The sequence below is a fragment of the Enhydra lutris genome, unplaced genomic scaffold (assembly GCF_002288905.1).
Source record: "Enhydra lutris kenyoni isolate GAN:26980312 unplaced genomic scaffold, ASM228890v2 scaffoldscaffold109, whole genome shotgun sequence".
Lineage (NCBI taxonomy): Eukaryota > Metazoa > Chordata > Mammalia > Carnivora > Mustelidae > Enhydra > Enhydra lutris.
The window spans coordinates 1,067,217-1,086,284 of record NW_019154193.1 but is presented as its reverse complement, the minus strand read 5'-3'; the positions used below and the strand labels follow the sequence as shown (position 1 = coordinate 1,086,284).

Here is a 19,068-nt window from a genome sequence, read left to right as displayed (position 1 = left end):
CAACTGGTGGGGGCGGGGGGAGGGGAAATGTCCCTGGGTACAGACACGGTCCCCTCTCCCGCAGGGAATGAGTCAGGGGAGCCTGACTCAGGCAGGCACCCCCAGTGTCAGCAGAGAGGGAGGGCTGCTGCTTCGGCAGGGGCTTAGCTGCTGGTACTTAAAACAGCAGTCTGTAACTGCCTACGATGCCTATGATACCTTCCCCTCCAAGTTCCGGCTGACCTCTTCACAGTTCCAGACACGTGCACTAACATTTCATAAAGCTCTACCGAACACTGAAACCCAAGATGGAAATGTTACAAAAAGTTGCTCCCTGTTTTTATTGCTCTTTGCTGGACTTGGTTGATGTTTGCTTTTTACTTTCATCAAATCTTACAGGAGAGATGAAGACATGGCAAGTTACAAAGGTACCGCTTCTGCACTAATGTCTGTTCTAACAATCTGGGTTGGTGTCAGCCAACACGATAAAGATGGATGTTAACAGATTCCTCGAGCCTATGAAAATCCTGCCGAGGCATCGTATTTTGTGGGTGCACTGCACAGAGCCTGAACACAGTGGTGCTCAAGGACACACTGAATCCAATTCCAATTTTAATGTAAGTACAAAGATCTACTTCCGATCAAATATTAAATCTGGCTAATAACTGCAGTGTCTGCTCTGTGTCCCACAGCAGGTGGGGCAGAAGAAACTAATGAAGTCTCCAACTTGCTGTTCTCCTCTTTTAAGAATCTTACCACATCTCTAGCTCAGAAGCACAAAATGTATACGAAGAAATTACTATATAGTAACTGAAAGCACAAGTTTCAATAGCCTAGGGTCTTAGAGAAATTGTTATTCCAAAACATGCAGAGGCAGCAAGAGTCACCCAAAACCACATTTTATTCTATGACCTTTATATTGCTTTTCTGTTACTTAAAGGTTGAAGCAAAGTGAAAGGATGGAAATATTTTGTTAAAGGAACAAAATAAGTTAATCACAGCAAATACACCTAATAAAACCTCAGGGTCTATGCCGTACACTCCAAACACAAGACTAAGTCCAGGAGTGGCTCATGTCTGGGTTTTTGTAGAGCAAATGGAAATATTTGGAAGAATCAACACATTTCAGTAGAAGAGCCATAAATGCCCTGAAAGCAGAAAGTTGACACAATTTTAAATATAATTCATATATATATATATTTTTCAAATCAAACACAATTAAATAGAATATGGTTTAAGTACATGAATACTTTGCTTTAGAAGAATAACAGAGGTGGTACATAGTACCAAAAACTTATACACAGCCTTTTCGCTTCTTCTGTTGATGAAACAGTGTGCCTCTATACAATCAAATATTGCAATGGAATAAATTCTCTATTCATTCAAGACTTTCTCAAGGACAGAGGTGATTAATAATTATATATTTATATATATATATATATATATATATATATATAATTTTTTTTTTTTTTTTTTTTTTTTGCAAAGTCTGAGCAAAAGCAGTAACACCTAAGAGAACGTTCGTCCCCCCCAGTCACGCATTGTGAGGAGGCGTGGGCACCGGGGGCCCATGGAGTGTGCTCGCCAGTGGGGCGGCCCTGCTGATGGCAGCGAGCCCCGCACCCAGTAGCTGACCGAGGGAAGTGCAGTGAGGGAGTCTCCTGCTCTCCTAGAGAGAGAAAGAGAAAAGGCCACCACCTGCACACTTCCCAGCTCACAGCAAAGAAAGGGGAGGCAGCCAAGGTCAAGTGCTTTTCCTGCCCCACCCCCCAAACCTCGCTTGCCAATCTTAAAAAAAAAAAAAAAGAAAGAAAAAAAAAACCAAAACCCATACAATCTGGGAATAAACATTTTGGCCAAGGTATCACAGGGGGAAACTGGAATGATTGTTACTCCTGCTCCTTTTCCTCACGTATTCTGAAGGGAAAGCTAAGTAACTTGGAGCAGAGCATTCTAGAAGAGCAAGTCTTCGTGCTCAAAGTAAAGGAGGCTCATCTTTTTGTTAGCAGGGGAGACTGGTCTGCAGTACAGCACATCTCAGGAGCAATTAAAATGTGAAAATTGCACACTGTCACCCAAGGGAAGGACAATGTCACTGAGACTCAACCCGTCAGCTAGCCTCCTTCCAAATTAATGCCTCTGTGAAGGAAGACTGGCAGGGAGCCCTCGCCCTGGTCTGCTGAAGGAAAACAATCCGCTAGCACCGCACCGCCACTCTGAGCTGCCTGGCTCTCGGAGGGGCTGACTCACCTGTCTGCTCAGGCCAAAGCAAAGCACTTCCGGCACCTGCTTTAAGGATACTTGTAGGGATGGGTCACGGCTACAGAATGTGCGTCAATCACGTATCAGCTCTATGCTTATCTGCCTCCCACAGTATGTGGTCCCTGTCTATTCCAGTGGACTAAAACTCGTTCATAAATGGGTTATTGCCATTGGAAAGCTATTAATTTTCTAGTAATGTAAACAATACCACTTTGTCTCTTTATGACTTTCACTGTGTGAACATCATGTGCAGCAAATATGTCTACATGTCACTCTGCTTAGGATGGAAGTCTAGGATTGTCTGCCAGTCTTTCTTGGGAACAACAGTGATATATCAGTGAAAAGAAATACGGTGCTTTGTTTTCATTGGCTGTGTTGAAGAATCCAACCAGAGCAAAAAAGTTCACTTATTTTTCAAAAGCAGATTTCCTTTCTCTCAGGTCTTGAGTCATAGCTGAAAAAAGGGAAAAGAAAAAGGTTAAGGTGCATTTTTATAACCAGGGACATATTATCATGACAGATTAAGGTTAACCAGCACTTAGTGTTTACTACATACCAGCGCTTTTGACAGTGAGGATCTGACTACAGTCTAGAGGTAAAATGCTGTAATTATTTTCATTTACATATGAATGAACGGAAGCTTAAAAAGGTCAAGCAGCTCACCCTAAGATAACAAGGACTGGCACCCAGGTCCGCTTTTATCTTTCCCTTTTGGCAATAAATAGTAAAACGAAACATCTATTCTTTGACAGAGTAATTTGGCTTCTAGGAATTAACCGTGCACCATGCTCATAAGAGAGGGCAAAGATTTATATACATACACATTCACTGAAGTACTGTTTGTAACAGGGAAAAACCCAAAATGACTTAAATGACAATCCACAGGGGAGTCATTAAATCAGGAGAGCCATAATACAAAATACTCCAATACCTTTGGAAAGAAAAAAAAACCCCTCTGATTTCTCCCCACCTAACACCAGGTTCCTGAAGTGGAGACCCCTTTACTCATAGCACTGGGGAGGAAAAAAAACATCCCAGAAGACAAGGTCCTTGGGACATATACACATGCAACAATTCAGAAATGCTGTGAGGTAGTTTATGTTAAATGCCTAAGTACATTCTATAGACCAGCGTAAAGTAGGACATTCAAAGAGAGGCTTCAACATGGGCTAGAGAGGCTGGGTAATCTTTCATGGAAGTAGGATGTCTTACTTTCATAAAATCATGGAATGAGACTCAGAAGGAGATCTTATGAGACTGTCTTGTTCAATTTCTCTCATCTACTGATGAGGAACTAAGACTTGGAAAAGGAAAATAACTTGCACAAGGTCACATATGTTCATTAAAAGTGGAACAAACAAGTTCTGTTTAGCCCAGCACTTCTTCCATACCAATACACCGCAGATCCCTAAGGACAGGCAGGATAGGTATCTTAGCCAGCCAAAGAGAAAGGCTAGCAAGCTTAAAAACCAAAATACAGCAAAATGTATCTGTATATCCTAAAAATAAAAAGCACATGATAATAAAATCTGAACATACAACTCAAATAAAAAGCCTTCAAATTTTAAATATCTACTTTCTAAAATGGTGCCTAAAAGGACATTTTTCGTATTGTTAAACATTTCATCCTCAAAGATAATGGGGAATCACAACTTCATACACCTTGATCTTGCTCTTTGCTATTTTAGGTTTGCCTGAGCCAGTGAAGATAAATATAGATAAAAATTATCACCCTTAAACAAAAACGAGGATAGAATCTGCAAAAGTGAACAGAAAGTTGGTGTGAATCAGCTCAGTGCAAAGTTCAAAATCAAACCAAGCTCTGGTAAGGACAGTTCTCTGAGTAAACAGAGGCAGAGAAAGGGGTCTGCCAGGCCTCAGTCTAAACACAAGCCCTCAGAACCACTGTGGGTTCCGTGGGATGTCATCTGAACATACTTAATTCTGATTCCCAATTTTTGCTAATGTAAGTAACAGAGTAGTAATTTCCTGCCTTCATAAGGAACACGAGCAGAAATTCTCCTATTGCCTTAAGTCTCTGTGAATCAACTCCAGTTAGAGAAAGAAAAATTGCTGAAGAAACTGGGAATGTCTGGCTTGAAGAGAGGACTGGGTGTCAGAGGGGGCGGGGAGGGAGGCAGGGTATGCTACACGGCAGCCCTCAACTTTCTGAAGGTCACTTGCAGGGCTCTCACATACCCAACTAGAACCAGCTGGCGAAGCTGTAGAGAAACAGAATATTAGCTTGTGGATATTCTGAATACAACTCCTTCCTCAGAAAAGTTGTTCTGCAAGTATCATCTCCCAGTCTGTAACTTGCCTTTTCATTTTCTTTACAGGGTCTTTTGACAAGCACAGGTCTCTACTTTGGATAAAGATCAATTTATCGATTTTTCTCCTTTATAGCTCATATTTCATATGTCTAAGAAATTTCTGCCTAATCCCAAATCACGGATTTTTTTAGCTCTGACATTTAGGTCTACGATCCATTTTGAGTGGATTCTGTATGTGTTATGAGGAAGAAGGTTCATTTTCCTCCCATACATATATCTTGATGTCCCAGTACCATAAACCAGAAAGACTAGCTTTTTATCACTGAACTACCTTGGCATGTATGTCAAAAATCAACTGACTTCATATATTTGGGTCTACTTCTGTATTCTCTGTGTCTACCCTTATGCTGATATCACTCTGCCCTGATTGTGCAGCTTGATAGTAAATGTGTCCACGTACTGTTAGTCTTCCAACTTTTCTCGGCCCCCCCCACCCCATATGTCTGTCATTCTAGTTTCTTTAAATATTCCAGTTACATTTTATAATCATCTTGTCAACTGGTCAACTTCTACAAAACACCCTGCTGGAATTTTTATTGTGATTGTACTGAATCTTGGATATCTTGTACGGCATGGAGAATATAGTCAATACTGTACAACATATTTGAAAGTTGCTAGGAGAGTAATCTTAAAAGTTCTCATCACAAGAAAAAAAATTTGAGATCATTTTGCAATGTACATAAATATCAAATCCCTATGTTGTAGACCCGAAACTAACATAATGTAAGTCAGCTACGCCTCAATCATCATCATCACCACCATCATCCTGGGGAAAACCAGCACCTTAACAACATTTGCGTCTCTTATTTAAATCTTTAATTCTGCTCAGTTACAGTTTATATCGTATAAACCTTGCACACATTTTGGTAAATATATTCTTAGAATTTTATGTTTTAGGATGCTACTGTAGATTGTATCCTTTTTTAAATTTCAATTTCCGACTGTTAATTGCTGGTATATAGAAATGTACTTCATTTTTACATATTAACCTTATAACATTTAGCATTGCTAAATTTAGTCCTAACCCTTTTTTTATAGACTCCTTAAAATACTACCATGCAAAAGACCTTTCTGTGACAATAGAAATGCTCTGTATTGTACGTACATGGCTAGTCACAACCACACTGGATAAAGCAACCTTACGAATGTCTACATAAATGATAAGGTCTTCTGCAAAAAAAAAACAGTTTTACTCCTTCCGTTACAATTTATAGGCCTTTTTTTTGCCTTTTTGCACTGGCTAGGACTTCCAGTGCAAGTGTCCTTGCCTTCTTCCTAGAATTACACGTGATTTTAGCTGTAAGTTTTATCAGGTTAAAGGGGTTCTGTTCTGTTCCTAGTTTCCTGAGAGCTTTATTGCCAGTGGTTGAATTCTGTCAAATTCTTTTTCTTCATCTACTGAGATGATCATAGGTTTTTCTTTTTATGATGAATAAGTCCAATTGATTTTTTCCTTAAAAAAAAAAAAAAAATTTTATTTATTCCAGAGAGAGAAAGAGAAAGACTGAGCCAGTGTGAGTGGGTTGAAGAACAGAGGGATAGGGACAAGCAGACTCCATGCTGAGTGCAGAGCTCAATGTGGGGCTTGATTCTAGGACCCTGAGATCACGACCTGAGCTGAAGTCAAGATGCTTAGCCAACTGAGCCACCCAGGCATCTCAGCAACTGATTTTCAACTATCAAAGCAAACCTGCTTTCCTGGGATAATCCCCACTTGTCATGACATATTATCCTTTTTATATACTGATGATTGGTTTCCTTGTATTTATTTATTTACTTAGTAATTTGAGAGCACTAGTGGGAGAGATCTCAAGCAGCCTCCCTGCTGAGTGTGCAGCCTGATGCAGGGCTCAATCTCCTGATCCTGTGCTGAAACCAAGAGTCAGATAGAGCCAGCTGAGCCGCCCAGGTATCCCTTCTTGTATTTTTTTTTTTTAAAGATTTTATTTATTAATTTGACAGAGAGAGAGATCACAAGTAGGCAGAGAGGTAGGCAGAGAGAGAAGAGGAAGCAGGCTCCCTACTGAGCAGAAAGCCCGATGCGGAGCTCGATCCCAGGACGCTGAGATCATGACCTGAGCCAAAGGCAGAGGCTTAACCCACTGAGCCACCTTCTTGTATTTTTGTTAAGGATTTTGCATGTATGTTCAAGGGAGACACTAGCCTATAGTTTTCTTTTCTTGTAAATGTCTTTGGTGTTAAGGTAATGCTAGCTTCATACAGTGTGTTGGGAAATATTACCTCTTCTTCAATTTTCTAGAACTTTGTCTAGAATCAGTATTATTTCTTCTTTAAATTCCATCTAGGCCTGGAGCTTTCTTTGTGGGAAGGAACCTGACGTTCTCTCTCCCACCCCCCAATTTCATTGTTATGACATAACACTGTGTAAGTTTAAGGTGTATAATGTGATAATTAGATAAATATATTTTTGTGAAATGATTATCACAATAAGATTAATACATCCTTCACCTCTCATAAATACCTTTTTAAAAAATAGTAAGAATACTTAAGATCGATTGCATTAGCAACTTCCAAGTATATAATACAATACTAACTAGAGTCCCCATGCTATGCATTAGATCTCCAGAACTAATCGATTTTGTAACTGGAAGTTTGTATCCTCTGACCAACATCTCTTCATTTCTCCTAAGCCCCAATCCCTGGTAACTACTATTTTACTCTGTTTCTATGAGTTCAACTTTTTTAGATTCCACATGTAAGTGAAATCATACAGTATTTGTCTATGTCTGACTTATCTCACTAGGCATAATGTCCTTAAGGTCCATCCATATTGTCACAAACGTCAGGATTTCATTTTTTTTTAATGGGTAAATTTTCTTGATGCATTCAACTGTCAGTGCCACTTGGGTTATTTCTATGTAACACCTGGCTATTATAAATTATGCAGTGAACATAAACAGGGGGTACAGGTATCTTTTTGAGGTAATAATTTCACTTTCTTCAAATATATACCCAGAGTGGGACTGCTGGATCTATATGGTAGTTCTATTTTTAATTCTTTGAGGACTCCCCATACTATTTTCCAAGGTGCCTGTACCAATTTCCATTCCCACCAACACTGAACAAGGGTTCCTTTTTCTTACATCCTTGTCGACACTTGTTATTGCTTGTCTTTTTGATAACAATTATCCTAAAAGGTATGAAGTGATAGTTTACTGTGGTTATAATTTGTACTTCACTAATGATTTGTGATATTAAGCACCTTTTCATGTACCTTTTGGCCATTTGTATGTCTTTGGAAAAAGGTCTTTCCAGGTCTTTTGCCCATTTTAAATTCAAAATCTTTTTTTCTATTCAAGTCCGTATATATTTTGGATATTAATTCCTCAAATTCAATTTAGCAGACACAGTATTATTCAGGCTACCTATTTCTTCTTGAGTGAGCTTTGGTAATTTATGTATTTCAAGGAATTTCTCCATCTCATTCAGGCTGTTGAATTTATTAGCATAAAGTCATTCATAAGATTCTACTATTACCATTCTAGTAAATTTAGGATCTGTAGTGATGTCCCCTTTTTCAATCCTGGTATTGGTAATTCCTATCTAATCTCTTCTCCCCCTACCCCAGTCTTGGTAGAGGTTTATAAATGTAACTGGTCTTTTTAAAGAGCCAGCTTTTGATTTTTCTCTATTACCTATGTAACTGATATTCATTTTTTTTTTTAAAGCCCAACATGGGGCTTGAACTCATGACCCTGAAGATCTTGAACTGAGATCAAGAGTCAGATGCTTGGGGCGCCTGGATGGCTCAGTTGTTAAACGCCTGCCTTCAGCTCAGGTCATATCCCAGAGTCCTGGGTTTGAGCCCCGCATCAGGCTCCCTGCTCCCTCTCCCACTCCCCATGCTTGTGTTCCCTCTCTCACTGTGTCTCTCTATCAAAGAAATAAAAAATCTTAAAAAAAAAAAAAAAATTCGTATGCTTAACTAAGTCACCCAAGTACACCCCATATTCACTTTTATCTTTAATATTTCCTTCTTTGGGTTTAATTTACTCATTCCCTAGTTTAAGACAGAAGATTGAAAACTTTTTTTTGGTTTAATATAAACATTTAATGCTATAAATTTCCTTCTAAGGACTGCTTTAGCAGTATTCTACAAATACTGTTGTGTTTTCATTTTAATTCAGTCCAAAATATTTTCTAACTTCTATTTTGATTTCTTCTTTGACCAATGGAAGACTAAGAAGTATGCTATTTAATTTCCAAATACTTGGGGGATTTCCCACATATCTTCCTGTAACTGACTTCTTGTGTAATTCCTTTGTGGTAAGAAAACAGACTGTCTGATTTCAATCCTTATAATTTACTGAAAATTGTTTTATGGCCCAGAATATAGTATATCTTGATAAATGTTGTATTTGCAGGCCAAAAGAATATCTGCTGAATGCACAGTCTACAGATGTCCCTTGAGTCAAGCTGGTTGATGGTGCTGTTCTATTCATTACTGAGACTTTAACCACTATGGATTTGTGTATTTTCCTTGTAGTTCTAGCAGTTTTTGCTTTCTGTGTTTTCAATGTTACTAGACACATAACATTTAGGATTCTTGATGTCTTCTTGATGAACTGATCTTTTTATCATTTAAAATGTCTTTCTTTTTGCCTGATAATATTCCTTGTTTTGAAGTTTACTCTGACTTGTAGTAATATATGCAGTCCAAATTACTTTTTTTTAAAGAGTTTGTTTATTTATTTATTTATTTATTTATTTTTAAAAGATTATTTATTTGTTTATTTATTTGACAGAGAGAGATCACAAGTAGGCAGAGAGGCAGGCAGAGAGAGAGGGGGAAGCAGGCTCCCCGCTGAGCAGAGAGCCCGATGCGGGGCTCGATCCCAGGACCCTGAGATCATGACCCGAGCCGAAGGCAGCGGCTTAACCCACTGAGCCACCCAGGCGCCCCTGTTTATTTATTTATTTGACAGAGAGATCACAAGTAGGCAAAGAGGCAGGCAGAGAGAGAGAGGGGGAAGCAGACTCCCCACTGAGCAGAGAGCCCGATGTGGGACTCCATCCCAGGACTCTAAGATCATGACCTGAGCTGAAGACAGAGGCTTAACCCACTGAGTCACCCAGGTGCCCCAGTCCATATTACCTTGGATAATGTCTGCATGGTACATCTTTCCCATTCTTTTACTTTTAGCCTATGTCTTTATATTTAAAGTCGGCTTCTTACAGATAGCATCTAAGTAGGTTCTGCCATTATCTAATCAGATAATCTGTTTTAACTAGACTATTTAGATCATTTGCATTTAACATGGCAATTTATATGATTTCATTTAAACCTACTATCTTGCTATTTGTCTTTCATTTGTCCCACTAGAGTCTTTCTTCTCTTTTCCCCCTTTTCTGGAGTTCTTTTGTATTCAGTATTTTTTTTTAGGGTATGGTTTCTACAGATTGTGGGTCAAGTTTTTCTGCTTCCTTGCATACCCAGTAATGCAGTGGGTGGCAGACAGTGTTATTTTCACACTGTTGAGTGCTGAACTTTACTGTGTTCCTTTAAAGGATTGGCCTTTGTTCTGATCCTTTCCAAAGTTGCTTTTAGGCTTGGTTAAATGCTTTACTCTAGGGCTAATTTAGCTCCAGTATTAAGGGATGTTTCTGAGGACACTACTCAATGTCTTGTACATTATGAGATCTATCCACACCAGTCAGTAAGGATGTGATCTATTCCTAACCCCAAGTTTCAGGAATCGCTCAGCCCACTAATTTCTGGTAGTTTTTTCCCCTCCCCATGGGTATTTTCACCCAATACATGTATAGATCAGTATTTGGCCAAGGACTTCAAGGGACCTCTCATAAAGAGATAAACTCTGGAGTTTTCTTTCTGTGAAGCTCCTTTTCTAGTAACGTGCTCTATGACTTCTAGCCACTCTGGGCTATCCAAACTTTCATTTCTGACTCCTCAATTCAGCAACACTATGAACTTTGGTAGACTCCCCCTCCCTGTACTTTGGAAACTGCTTCTGGGTAGAGAGCTAGGGATCGTGTCAATGTTACCCTTCTTTCAAGGATTACAGACCTCTCCTGCCTATTGTCCAGGATCTGGAAACAGCTGTTTCATTTAGTTTGTTAGTTTCCTAGTTGTTCATGATGAGAGGGCAGTTTCTAAAGCACCTCATCTTTCAAAGGCAAAAGAATCTCCCTTATGTCTTTTTTATGTATCTGGAATCTAATTCTTTTCAGTTTTATACAGGCTGGATCAGAACACAAGTCATCCTTACCTTTGTAGACTTCTCTAAAGGTTGATCATACTGTGCCTGTTGCATAACATCACTGACTATCATTTTAGCAATCTTCCAAGCTAGTTCTTCTTGGGCCTAAAAACAAAACAAAAACCAAACAATTCAAACTGTTGATAATGGTTATTCATTAGAAAAATCAAGATTTATATTTTTAGTGCTCTAACACAACTATCTATGCATATCATGTCTACTTCATGGATAAGCAGCACATTCCAAGTATGAACGGACCTGCACCACCCTCTGACCATGCTACATTAACATGCTGTTCATGCACTGTCTTCTAGGGCCAACTACTGGGTACCCAACATCCCGACTATTTTCACATTAGATGACCAGAAGAAAAATTTTTCTTTTTCCATTCACATCTCTCAATGTACTAACTAGTCAAAGAGCAATCCTTTTCTGAAAACTGACAGTGAAGAAGGAAAAAGTCGAGCTTTTTGATTCTACTGATGCCTACTGGTTGATGAAAACTTGAAGGCGCGGATATTTTTCAGTGGACAGAATCTCTGAACTAAAGATCCTGCACTGTCCCCGTGAGGCTACTGTTAGATGCTAACAAGGGCCGCTCCTTCTTGGTCCGTCCTGGAGCAATGCGCCATGACGCTTACACATGGGAACTAAAGAAAGAGAAAACTTAAAACCTTACTTAGACAATGTGCAGGAATTTCTTTACGTGAAAAGTAGAATTTACCTCGTCAGTATTTCCTTGCACCCATTTCTTCATAGCTTGTGAGAACATGGATCCTAGTAAAAGAAACCAAAACTGAGTGTAGATTTCATGCATAATCTTATATTTAAAAAGTGCTCTTATTCAAAAACTACTTCCAGAAATGGATATTCTTTTTTTGCACAATCTCATCTAAAACGTTAAGGAATATTACCATTAATCAAAATTGATTATCCCCATTAATAAGTATTTAACTTGGAAAAACCATGGTTCAAAAGACTTTTGAATGGCTATTTCAGAGTTCTGGACTTTTCTTTCTTCTAGTCTCCTCTATCATCTAGTGTGAGATTTTCAGCAAACGTTAAGTAAACAGAAGAAAACTGTGGCCAGGATTTGGTCTTAGATAAGAATCGAGCGATACATCAGGAGATATCAATCCACTTGCTATATATCCAAACTGTTCAGACAAGCTCCTATACAAAAGGGCTTCTAGTAGAGATTATGTTATTATACATGCTTAATCTCTGGTCTGTATAAATGAGCTGGGTAAGAACAGAGCTTTAACTAGCCATGCTGTGTCTGAGCCATGGCACACCTCAGTCTCCCAGGAGATACACAGAAGCCTACCCACATCTGTACTCAGGTCTGAGGAACTACAAGGACATAGGCTAGCCACTTTTGCCATGAATTAAATACATAGCTTATCCTTTCATTTCCACAAATAGGCTCCTGTCCTAACTCTGCTTTAAATCAAATGCTGGTGGATTATTTCTTAGGCAAGGTCCTGATTATTTCAATGACTGGATTAGAACAAAAAATAGCATTCATTAAAAGTATAAAACCTGGATCTATTCCCTTAATAATTTTCAGTATTAGCTAAAAGTCTGAATACTGGTCTAGTTAAACTTTATGGCCAACAGGGGCCACAATATTACACATTCCGCCTACAGCTGCAAATGGCTGTTGAATTGCCCAGTTGCTGCTCCCTCTACGGACTCATCCAAAGAGTCACACTGCTGACAGTCTCCTACTTGCTTAATGCTCGCTCTCCTTTTCTTTTCCCCCCCAAATACCCACATATTTGACTCCGTTTTGTGCGTTCTGTCCTCCTTTAATATAGAACTTCTCCAGGACCCCATCCCCAGCCTTCTTTTCTCCTTCACCACATTTTCTCTGGGATATCTCATCACCTCTTTTGACTTTGACTTCCTTCAAAACACAAATAATCAAAAAACCTGTTCTTGGGTGTTAAATTCGTACTTACATATTGTCCTAGGTGTCTCAAACTTATGTGCTTCAAACTGAGTGTCTGTTTCCTACCTACTCTTTTTCTTGTATCTTCTCTCAGACATTAATTTAATCCTTTATTAAAAATTCACACCATAGGGGCACCTGGGTGGCTCAGTGGGTTAAGCCTCTGCCTTCAGCTCCGGTCATAATCTCAGGGTCCTGGGATCATGCCCGCATCAGGCTCTCTGCTCAGCAGGGCTCCTGCTTCCCCCTCTCTCTCTCTTTGCCTGCCTTTCTGCCTGCTTGTGATCTCTCTCTCTCGCTCTCTCTGTCAAATAAATATTAAAAAAAAAAATTCACACCATAAATTTTCACCCAGAGAACCCGTATTAAAAAACTCAATCCACCTTCCTCATTTACTCTCTATATGAATCTGTCCCCAAATTCCACCCTGAATGTAGTCTCTTGAATTTCCCTTTGTAAGTCTTAAAAATCTGACCTTTCTAATTCCTGCTACTGCTACCTACCTTCAAATCCTCTTCTTCTATCTACATTACTAGCTAATCCTACTACCTGACTGGTCTCTCAGATACCAATTCATTCCTCTACCACTGCCAGAAAAATGCATCTAGTTGGTACTCTGCTAATGTGAGGTGGGGTGGGGGGCACCTGGCTGGCTCAGTTGGTGGAGTGTGTGACTCTTGATCTCCAGGAGCCCATACTGGGTGCAGTAATTACTTAAAAATAAAATCTAGGGGCACCTGGGTAGCTCAGTCAGGTTAAGCACCTTTTTTTGGCTCAGGTCATGATCCCAGGGTCCTGGGACTAAGCCCCGTGTGGGCTCCCTGCTCTGCAGTAGCCTGCTTCTCCCTCTCCCCCTCTTCCTTCAATTCTCCCTCTCCCCATGCTCTCACTTGCACATTCTCTCTCTGAAATAAATAAATAAATAATCTTTAAAAAAAAAAAAAAAAAAAAAAGGGAAAGAATCCCTGATGCTTACATGACAGGAACCCAGGCTCTGACATGCCAGGGCTTTCACAACGTAAGTACTGTTTCATTGCCCACCACTACATCCAGGCACTAGGACTAGCCACTATACATGTTCACAACATCTTTTACAACTCCTTTGTATACTTTCTCCTAGAGGATTTGAAAGCAACTTTTTTTTAAGATTTATTTTAGAGAGCGAGAGCATGTGTGCATGTGCACAAGAGTAGGGGGCTGGCGGTGGGTTGGGGGGGGTGTGGAGAGGGAGAGAAAGAATCTCTAGAAGATTCCCCACTGAGTGTGGAGCCAGACCCAGGGCTTGATCTTGACCCTGAGATCATGACCTGAGCTGAAATCAATGGCTGGACGCTTAACCAACTGAGTCACCCAGGCACCCCTGAATGTAACTTTTAAAACTACTTTGCTTGCCCTGAAAGCAAAATTCCCATACTTTCAGAAGCCTCTGAGATACACCCTTCTCAAAGCTCAACCCTTTCCTCTGTTCTCTATCAGTATATAAAAAACCAAATTGAAACTATAGCCTAGTAAATGATGACCATTCTTGCAATCCTCAGCAAGGAAGGAGAGGAAGCCAAGCTGAATAGTCACAACAGTATTCTGAGCCAAAGCCCCTAGATTGCTGTTAATCTGCTCTGTGATTCCTACAGGTTATAATTTCCTGGATCCTCAACTGCTTCATTTGCAGAATATGGAGGTAGTATCCACCGCTAAGGAATCTCCATTACTTGGGGTCTGAGAATACTTGGGAGTAGGGTTCTATGAGTATCCTCAGAATAATAAAGTAATCTGGATAAGAAAACTGAGTGTGTTGGTTTAAAAAATAATACTTTTCTTAAATTAAATAAATATGATCCATAATCTTACCACCTAGATAATCTCTGAAGAAATTCCTTTAGAGTAATTAATTAAACCAACAAATATTTAATTAATGCCTATCTGCAGTAGGTATAATTTTATAATCAGGAAATACAGTGCCAAATTTAAGACAGACAAAATCCCTGCTCTCAGAGAGGTGATATTATACTCATGGAAAAGAAACAGAGTCTAACAAGTATGCAAATAAATGAGTAAGATAATATCAGACAGTGGTAAGAAATTGAAGAAGTGGTATGTTAGTGGTACAGATAAGCTGAGATCATGTGGGCTGGGAAGTCCTCTCGGTCTGTTTGTCTGTTTGTTTTTTAAGATTTTATTTATGTACTTGACAGACAGAGACAACAGCGAGAAAGGAAACACAAGCAGGGGGAGTGGGAGAGGGAGAAGCAGGCTCCTGCTGAGCAGGGAGCCCGATGTGGGGCTCGATCCCAGAACCCTGGGATCATGACCTGAGCTGAAGGCAGATGCTGAACAACTGAGCCACTCAGGTCCTCTCTGAAGAGCGAATACTTGCCCTGGGAAAGAGCTCACGAAAGCCATGGCAGGGAGAATGGCAAATGGAGAGGCCCTAACAGAGACGGGACCTCAAAAAAGAATAAAGGAGATTTTAGTTAGATCCTAGTCCATGAAGCAGAGAGTGGCTCAAGGCGAAGTTGTAGAGGCAGGCAGGGAACATTCAAAGGTCACAGCAAAGAGGCGAGCCAAAGCAACGGGAGAAGAGGTGGGTGGGTAATTAAGCAGTAAAGCAGATGGGGTAAGAAAATTCAAAAAGCAGAGGAAAAGGGTATAAAGGAAAGCAGAAGGCATCTCCCTCTTCTCATCCTTCCACTATGTTACATGCTTTGTGTATTCTTCCAGGAAATATATTATATATATTCTTCTAAAAATATCATATTCAAATCAAGACTTTAGGTACAAATCCCAGCTCACGAGAAACACAGGTGAGAAATGAGTGAGCTAACAAGCACGACCAGAAAAATCCAGAAGGCGGGGCATCTGACAGAATAACTAGCATGACAGGCTTGTGCCGAGTCAGGGTCATAAAAGAGGGACTAAGCTAGATTAAAATAAACTCCAAGTTTATGTTCTTATTTGTATGCTTAGCACATAACATCATCTCCGGTCCTCTGAGTAAATGAATGGAACCTGCTGGCTCCTACTTTAGGTCATTTACTTACCACAAAAATACATTTAAAGACACGTCTGGACAGCTGAAGGAAGCACTGGGATCTGTGGATGCATTTACTCAAACTGCAGAAATTACTATTAATTACTTCATGTGGGAACGTCTTAATTACATCAATAATGCGAGTAACCTGACGGACCAGCTTGCTGGTGGATACAGAACCCTGCTGCCTCTACCTTCAAGCACAACCCAAATCTGACGGTTCTCCCACGACCTAAATCACGACCACCATCCTCCTCCTCTGCTTAGACCACGAACCTTGTTTCCCTGCCTCTCCTCTCAACCCCCTCCATTCTACTTTCCAAACAGCTGCCAAAGCCACACCTTTAAAACATGAATCACATCCTGGGACTCCCCTGCTCCAACTTTCAACACTTTCAACTTCCTACCATGGTCTGTGAGAACCGTCCGAAGCCCACCGCCTCCTCCGCTCATCCCCCTTCCTCTGCGCTGGTCTTGCTGCTGCCTGATCGTGCTGGGCTCTTACACTTCAGGGCTTGTCTTGGTCCTTCTGCTAAGAACCCCTTCCTGCAGGTCTTGCCAGGGCTTACTCCCCCATTTTGCTCAAATCTCTAGTCGAAACGCGACTTCCTCAGTTGAGACCTTTCCTGGCAACCATTTTCTTTCTTCCTTTCTTTCTTCCTTCCTTCTTTCCTTCCTTTCTTTTTTTTTTTTTTTTCCTAAGTAGACTTCAGGCCCAGCGTGAAGCCCATGCGGGCTTGAGCTCACAACCCTGAGATCGGGACCTGATCTGAGTTCAAGAGTCAGATGCTTAAATGACTGAGCCACCCAAGAGCTTCTCCAGACAACCCCTTTTATTTTTTTTCTTTTAAAGATTTTAATGTGTTTATTTATTTTAGGGAGGGAGAACGTAAGCAGGAGGGGGAGGGAGAGAGAATCTCCCAACCCTGAGATCATGTCCTGGGTCAAAATTAAGAGTCGGACGCTCAGTCAAATGAGCCACCCAGGCACCCTTGACAACCACTTTTAAAACAGAACTCCCCATTATTCTTACGTTTATACATGTGTACACACACACACACACACACACACACACACAGTATTTATCTGTTTACTGTCTCTTCCACTATAATGTGAGTTCCACAAGGGCTGGAGATTTCCTTTGCTTCTCAGAATCTAGAACGACAGATGCATAGAGCAGGCACTCATATTTTAGAACGAATAAGTAAATGCGTAATATGAAGAGACTCAATAAACAGAATGAGCAGAGATAGAGTATGGGGGAAAAAGTTTCTTGTATATCTTTAGCTGCTAACTACATCTCTTGATTTGTATATATGTGTATATATATCTATCTATCCCTGGAAGCACCCAATACCCATACTCTAGAGCAGGAGCACTTCTTCATGAGGTGTCAGAGGAGTAAGACCAGCTTTTCAAAAAATTAATGAGCTGATAAATTCTCTTAATCCTGGAGATGCCATTATCCTCACTGATAGAAGCTATCTGAGGATAACACAGAGCCCCTCCCAGCCAGTCCCCCCGCAGAACTTGTCCAGCACTCCCTCTGCTTCAAGGTGACCAGTAACCTCTTCCTCCAGTTCAGGTCTGACCTAACCAAAGACGCGGCTAGACTCTTGAGTTTAACAGCAGGATCGGTATCTTCTAACCCGCCCCCTGAATATGAGTGCACAGAGTCACTCAAAAATTATTTACTGACTGAGCTGTGAAGACTTCTTTCAGTCTTTAAACTTTTCCTGACCATGTACTTCAGACTTCTTTGGCAAAATAGGAAATAAAATCAATTATTTAAATACACTAAAAGGTGAAACAGGTAACAGGCCCTTTTTTTTTTTGGTCTAAATTATTTCAACAATTGTTGCATTTTTTGCTTACTATGTCAATGTAGATCTGACCCAAAAGTACACTGCTCCTCAACATAAAGTGGTGTGATTCATTCAAATAACAGTTGCATTAAAAATTAAACATAATATGGGGTGCCTGGCTGCCTCAGTCAGTAGAGGAACACGCAACTCTTGATCTTGGTAGTGAGTTTGAGCCCACGTAAAGTTTACTTAAAAAAAAAATTTAAAAATACACATAATAGGAATGTAGTCCTATTAAATTTAATAGGAAGATTAACAATAGCTCTTAATTTTAAACACACTATCAAAACAATACTTTTTCTTTTTAAAAAAATTTTTAAAGATTTTATTTATTGGGGCGCCTGGGTGGCTCAGTGGGTTAAGCCGCTGCCTTCGGCTCAGGTCATGATCTCAGGGTCCTGGGATCGAGCCCCGCATCGGGCTCTCTGCTCAGCAGGGAGCCTGCTTCCTCCTCTCTCTCTACCTGCCTCTCTGCCTGCTTGTGATCTCTCTCTGTCAAATAAATAAATAAAATCTTTAAAAAAAAAAAAGATTTTATTTATTTATTTGAGAGAAAGAGGGAGCGAGTGTGTGTGCACACAAGTGCAGGGGAGGTAGAAGCAGACTCCCCACTGAGCAGGGAACCTAATGTGAGGCTTGATGCCAGGACCCTGAGATCATAACCTGAGCCAAAGGCAGACGCTTAACCAACTGAGCTACCCACGCGCCCTTGGAACATTTTCTTCTTCCAAAAGTTAGTATCTTTTACTCAAGACAATACTGTCAATCCAATCACACTGAAAAATTTCTAGATCCCAAGTGAATGGATCCACATTGGTTTCCAAAATCTTCCTGTGTAAGACAAATTGTTTGGAAGTTGAGATCAGTCGCAAATAATGTTCTTGTCAAAAAAGACTTCCAGGTTTAACAACTGACTGAGCACTCTCCTGCTGATTAAACAAAGGATTTAAATTTCAACCTATTAATATTTTCCACAAATATTTCATAATAACTTTCAGCAAATAAGAGGAAACTTAATGAACTAAAGGGTGTTCATTAAATTTGAAAGGTGACAAATATTCTTTCATAAAGATGTGCCTTCTGTCATGGTGAAGCAAGTTCATGAACTTTCTTTTTATATAATTTTTTAAGTGATTTTATTTATTTATTTGACAGAGATCACAAGTAGGCACAGAGGCAGGCAGAGAGGGGGGAAGCAGGCTCCCTGCTGAGCAAAGTGCCCCATGTGGGGCTCAATCCCAGGACCCTGAGATCATGACCTGAACCAAAGGCAGAGGCTTTAACCCAATGAGCCACCCAGGTGCCCCAGTTCATGAACTTTCATTTAGGGAGATGCAACTACACACAGCCCTTGGACTCAGTTGTGATATAAACACAAGTGAGACATAAGGTAGTTATTTCATAAGAT

General features: G+C 40.2%; 1 protein-coding gene across 3 annotated transcripts in view; it reads right to left on the bottom strand.

Moving 5' to 3' along the window:
* Positions 1–1,467: 1,467 nt before the first annotated feature.
* The window catches only part of LOC111139481 (A-kinase anchoring protein 10), a 79,203-nt gene continuing 61,602 nt past the window's right edge, over positions 1,468–19,068 (bottom strand). For 2 of the 3 annotated variants that reach the window (XM_022491748.1, XM_022491750.1), the window contains 3 exons: positions 11,538–11,590; positions 10,823–10,918; positions 1,468–2,695 (listed from right to left, as the gene is read on the bottom strand). In XM_022491748.1, coding sequence (XP_022347456.1) covers positions 2,690–2,695; positions 10,823–10,918; positions 11,538–11,590 — 155 coding nt within the window. In that variant the 3' untranslated portion in view covers positions 1,468–2,689. Of the gene's footprint in view, positions 2,696–10,822; positions 10,919–11,537; positions 11,591–16,757; positions 16,951–19,068 lie in introns of those variants that run through there. The other variant, XM_022491749.1, reaches the window with a different exon arrangement.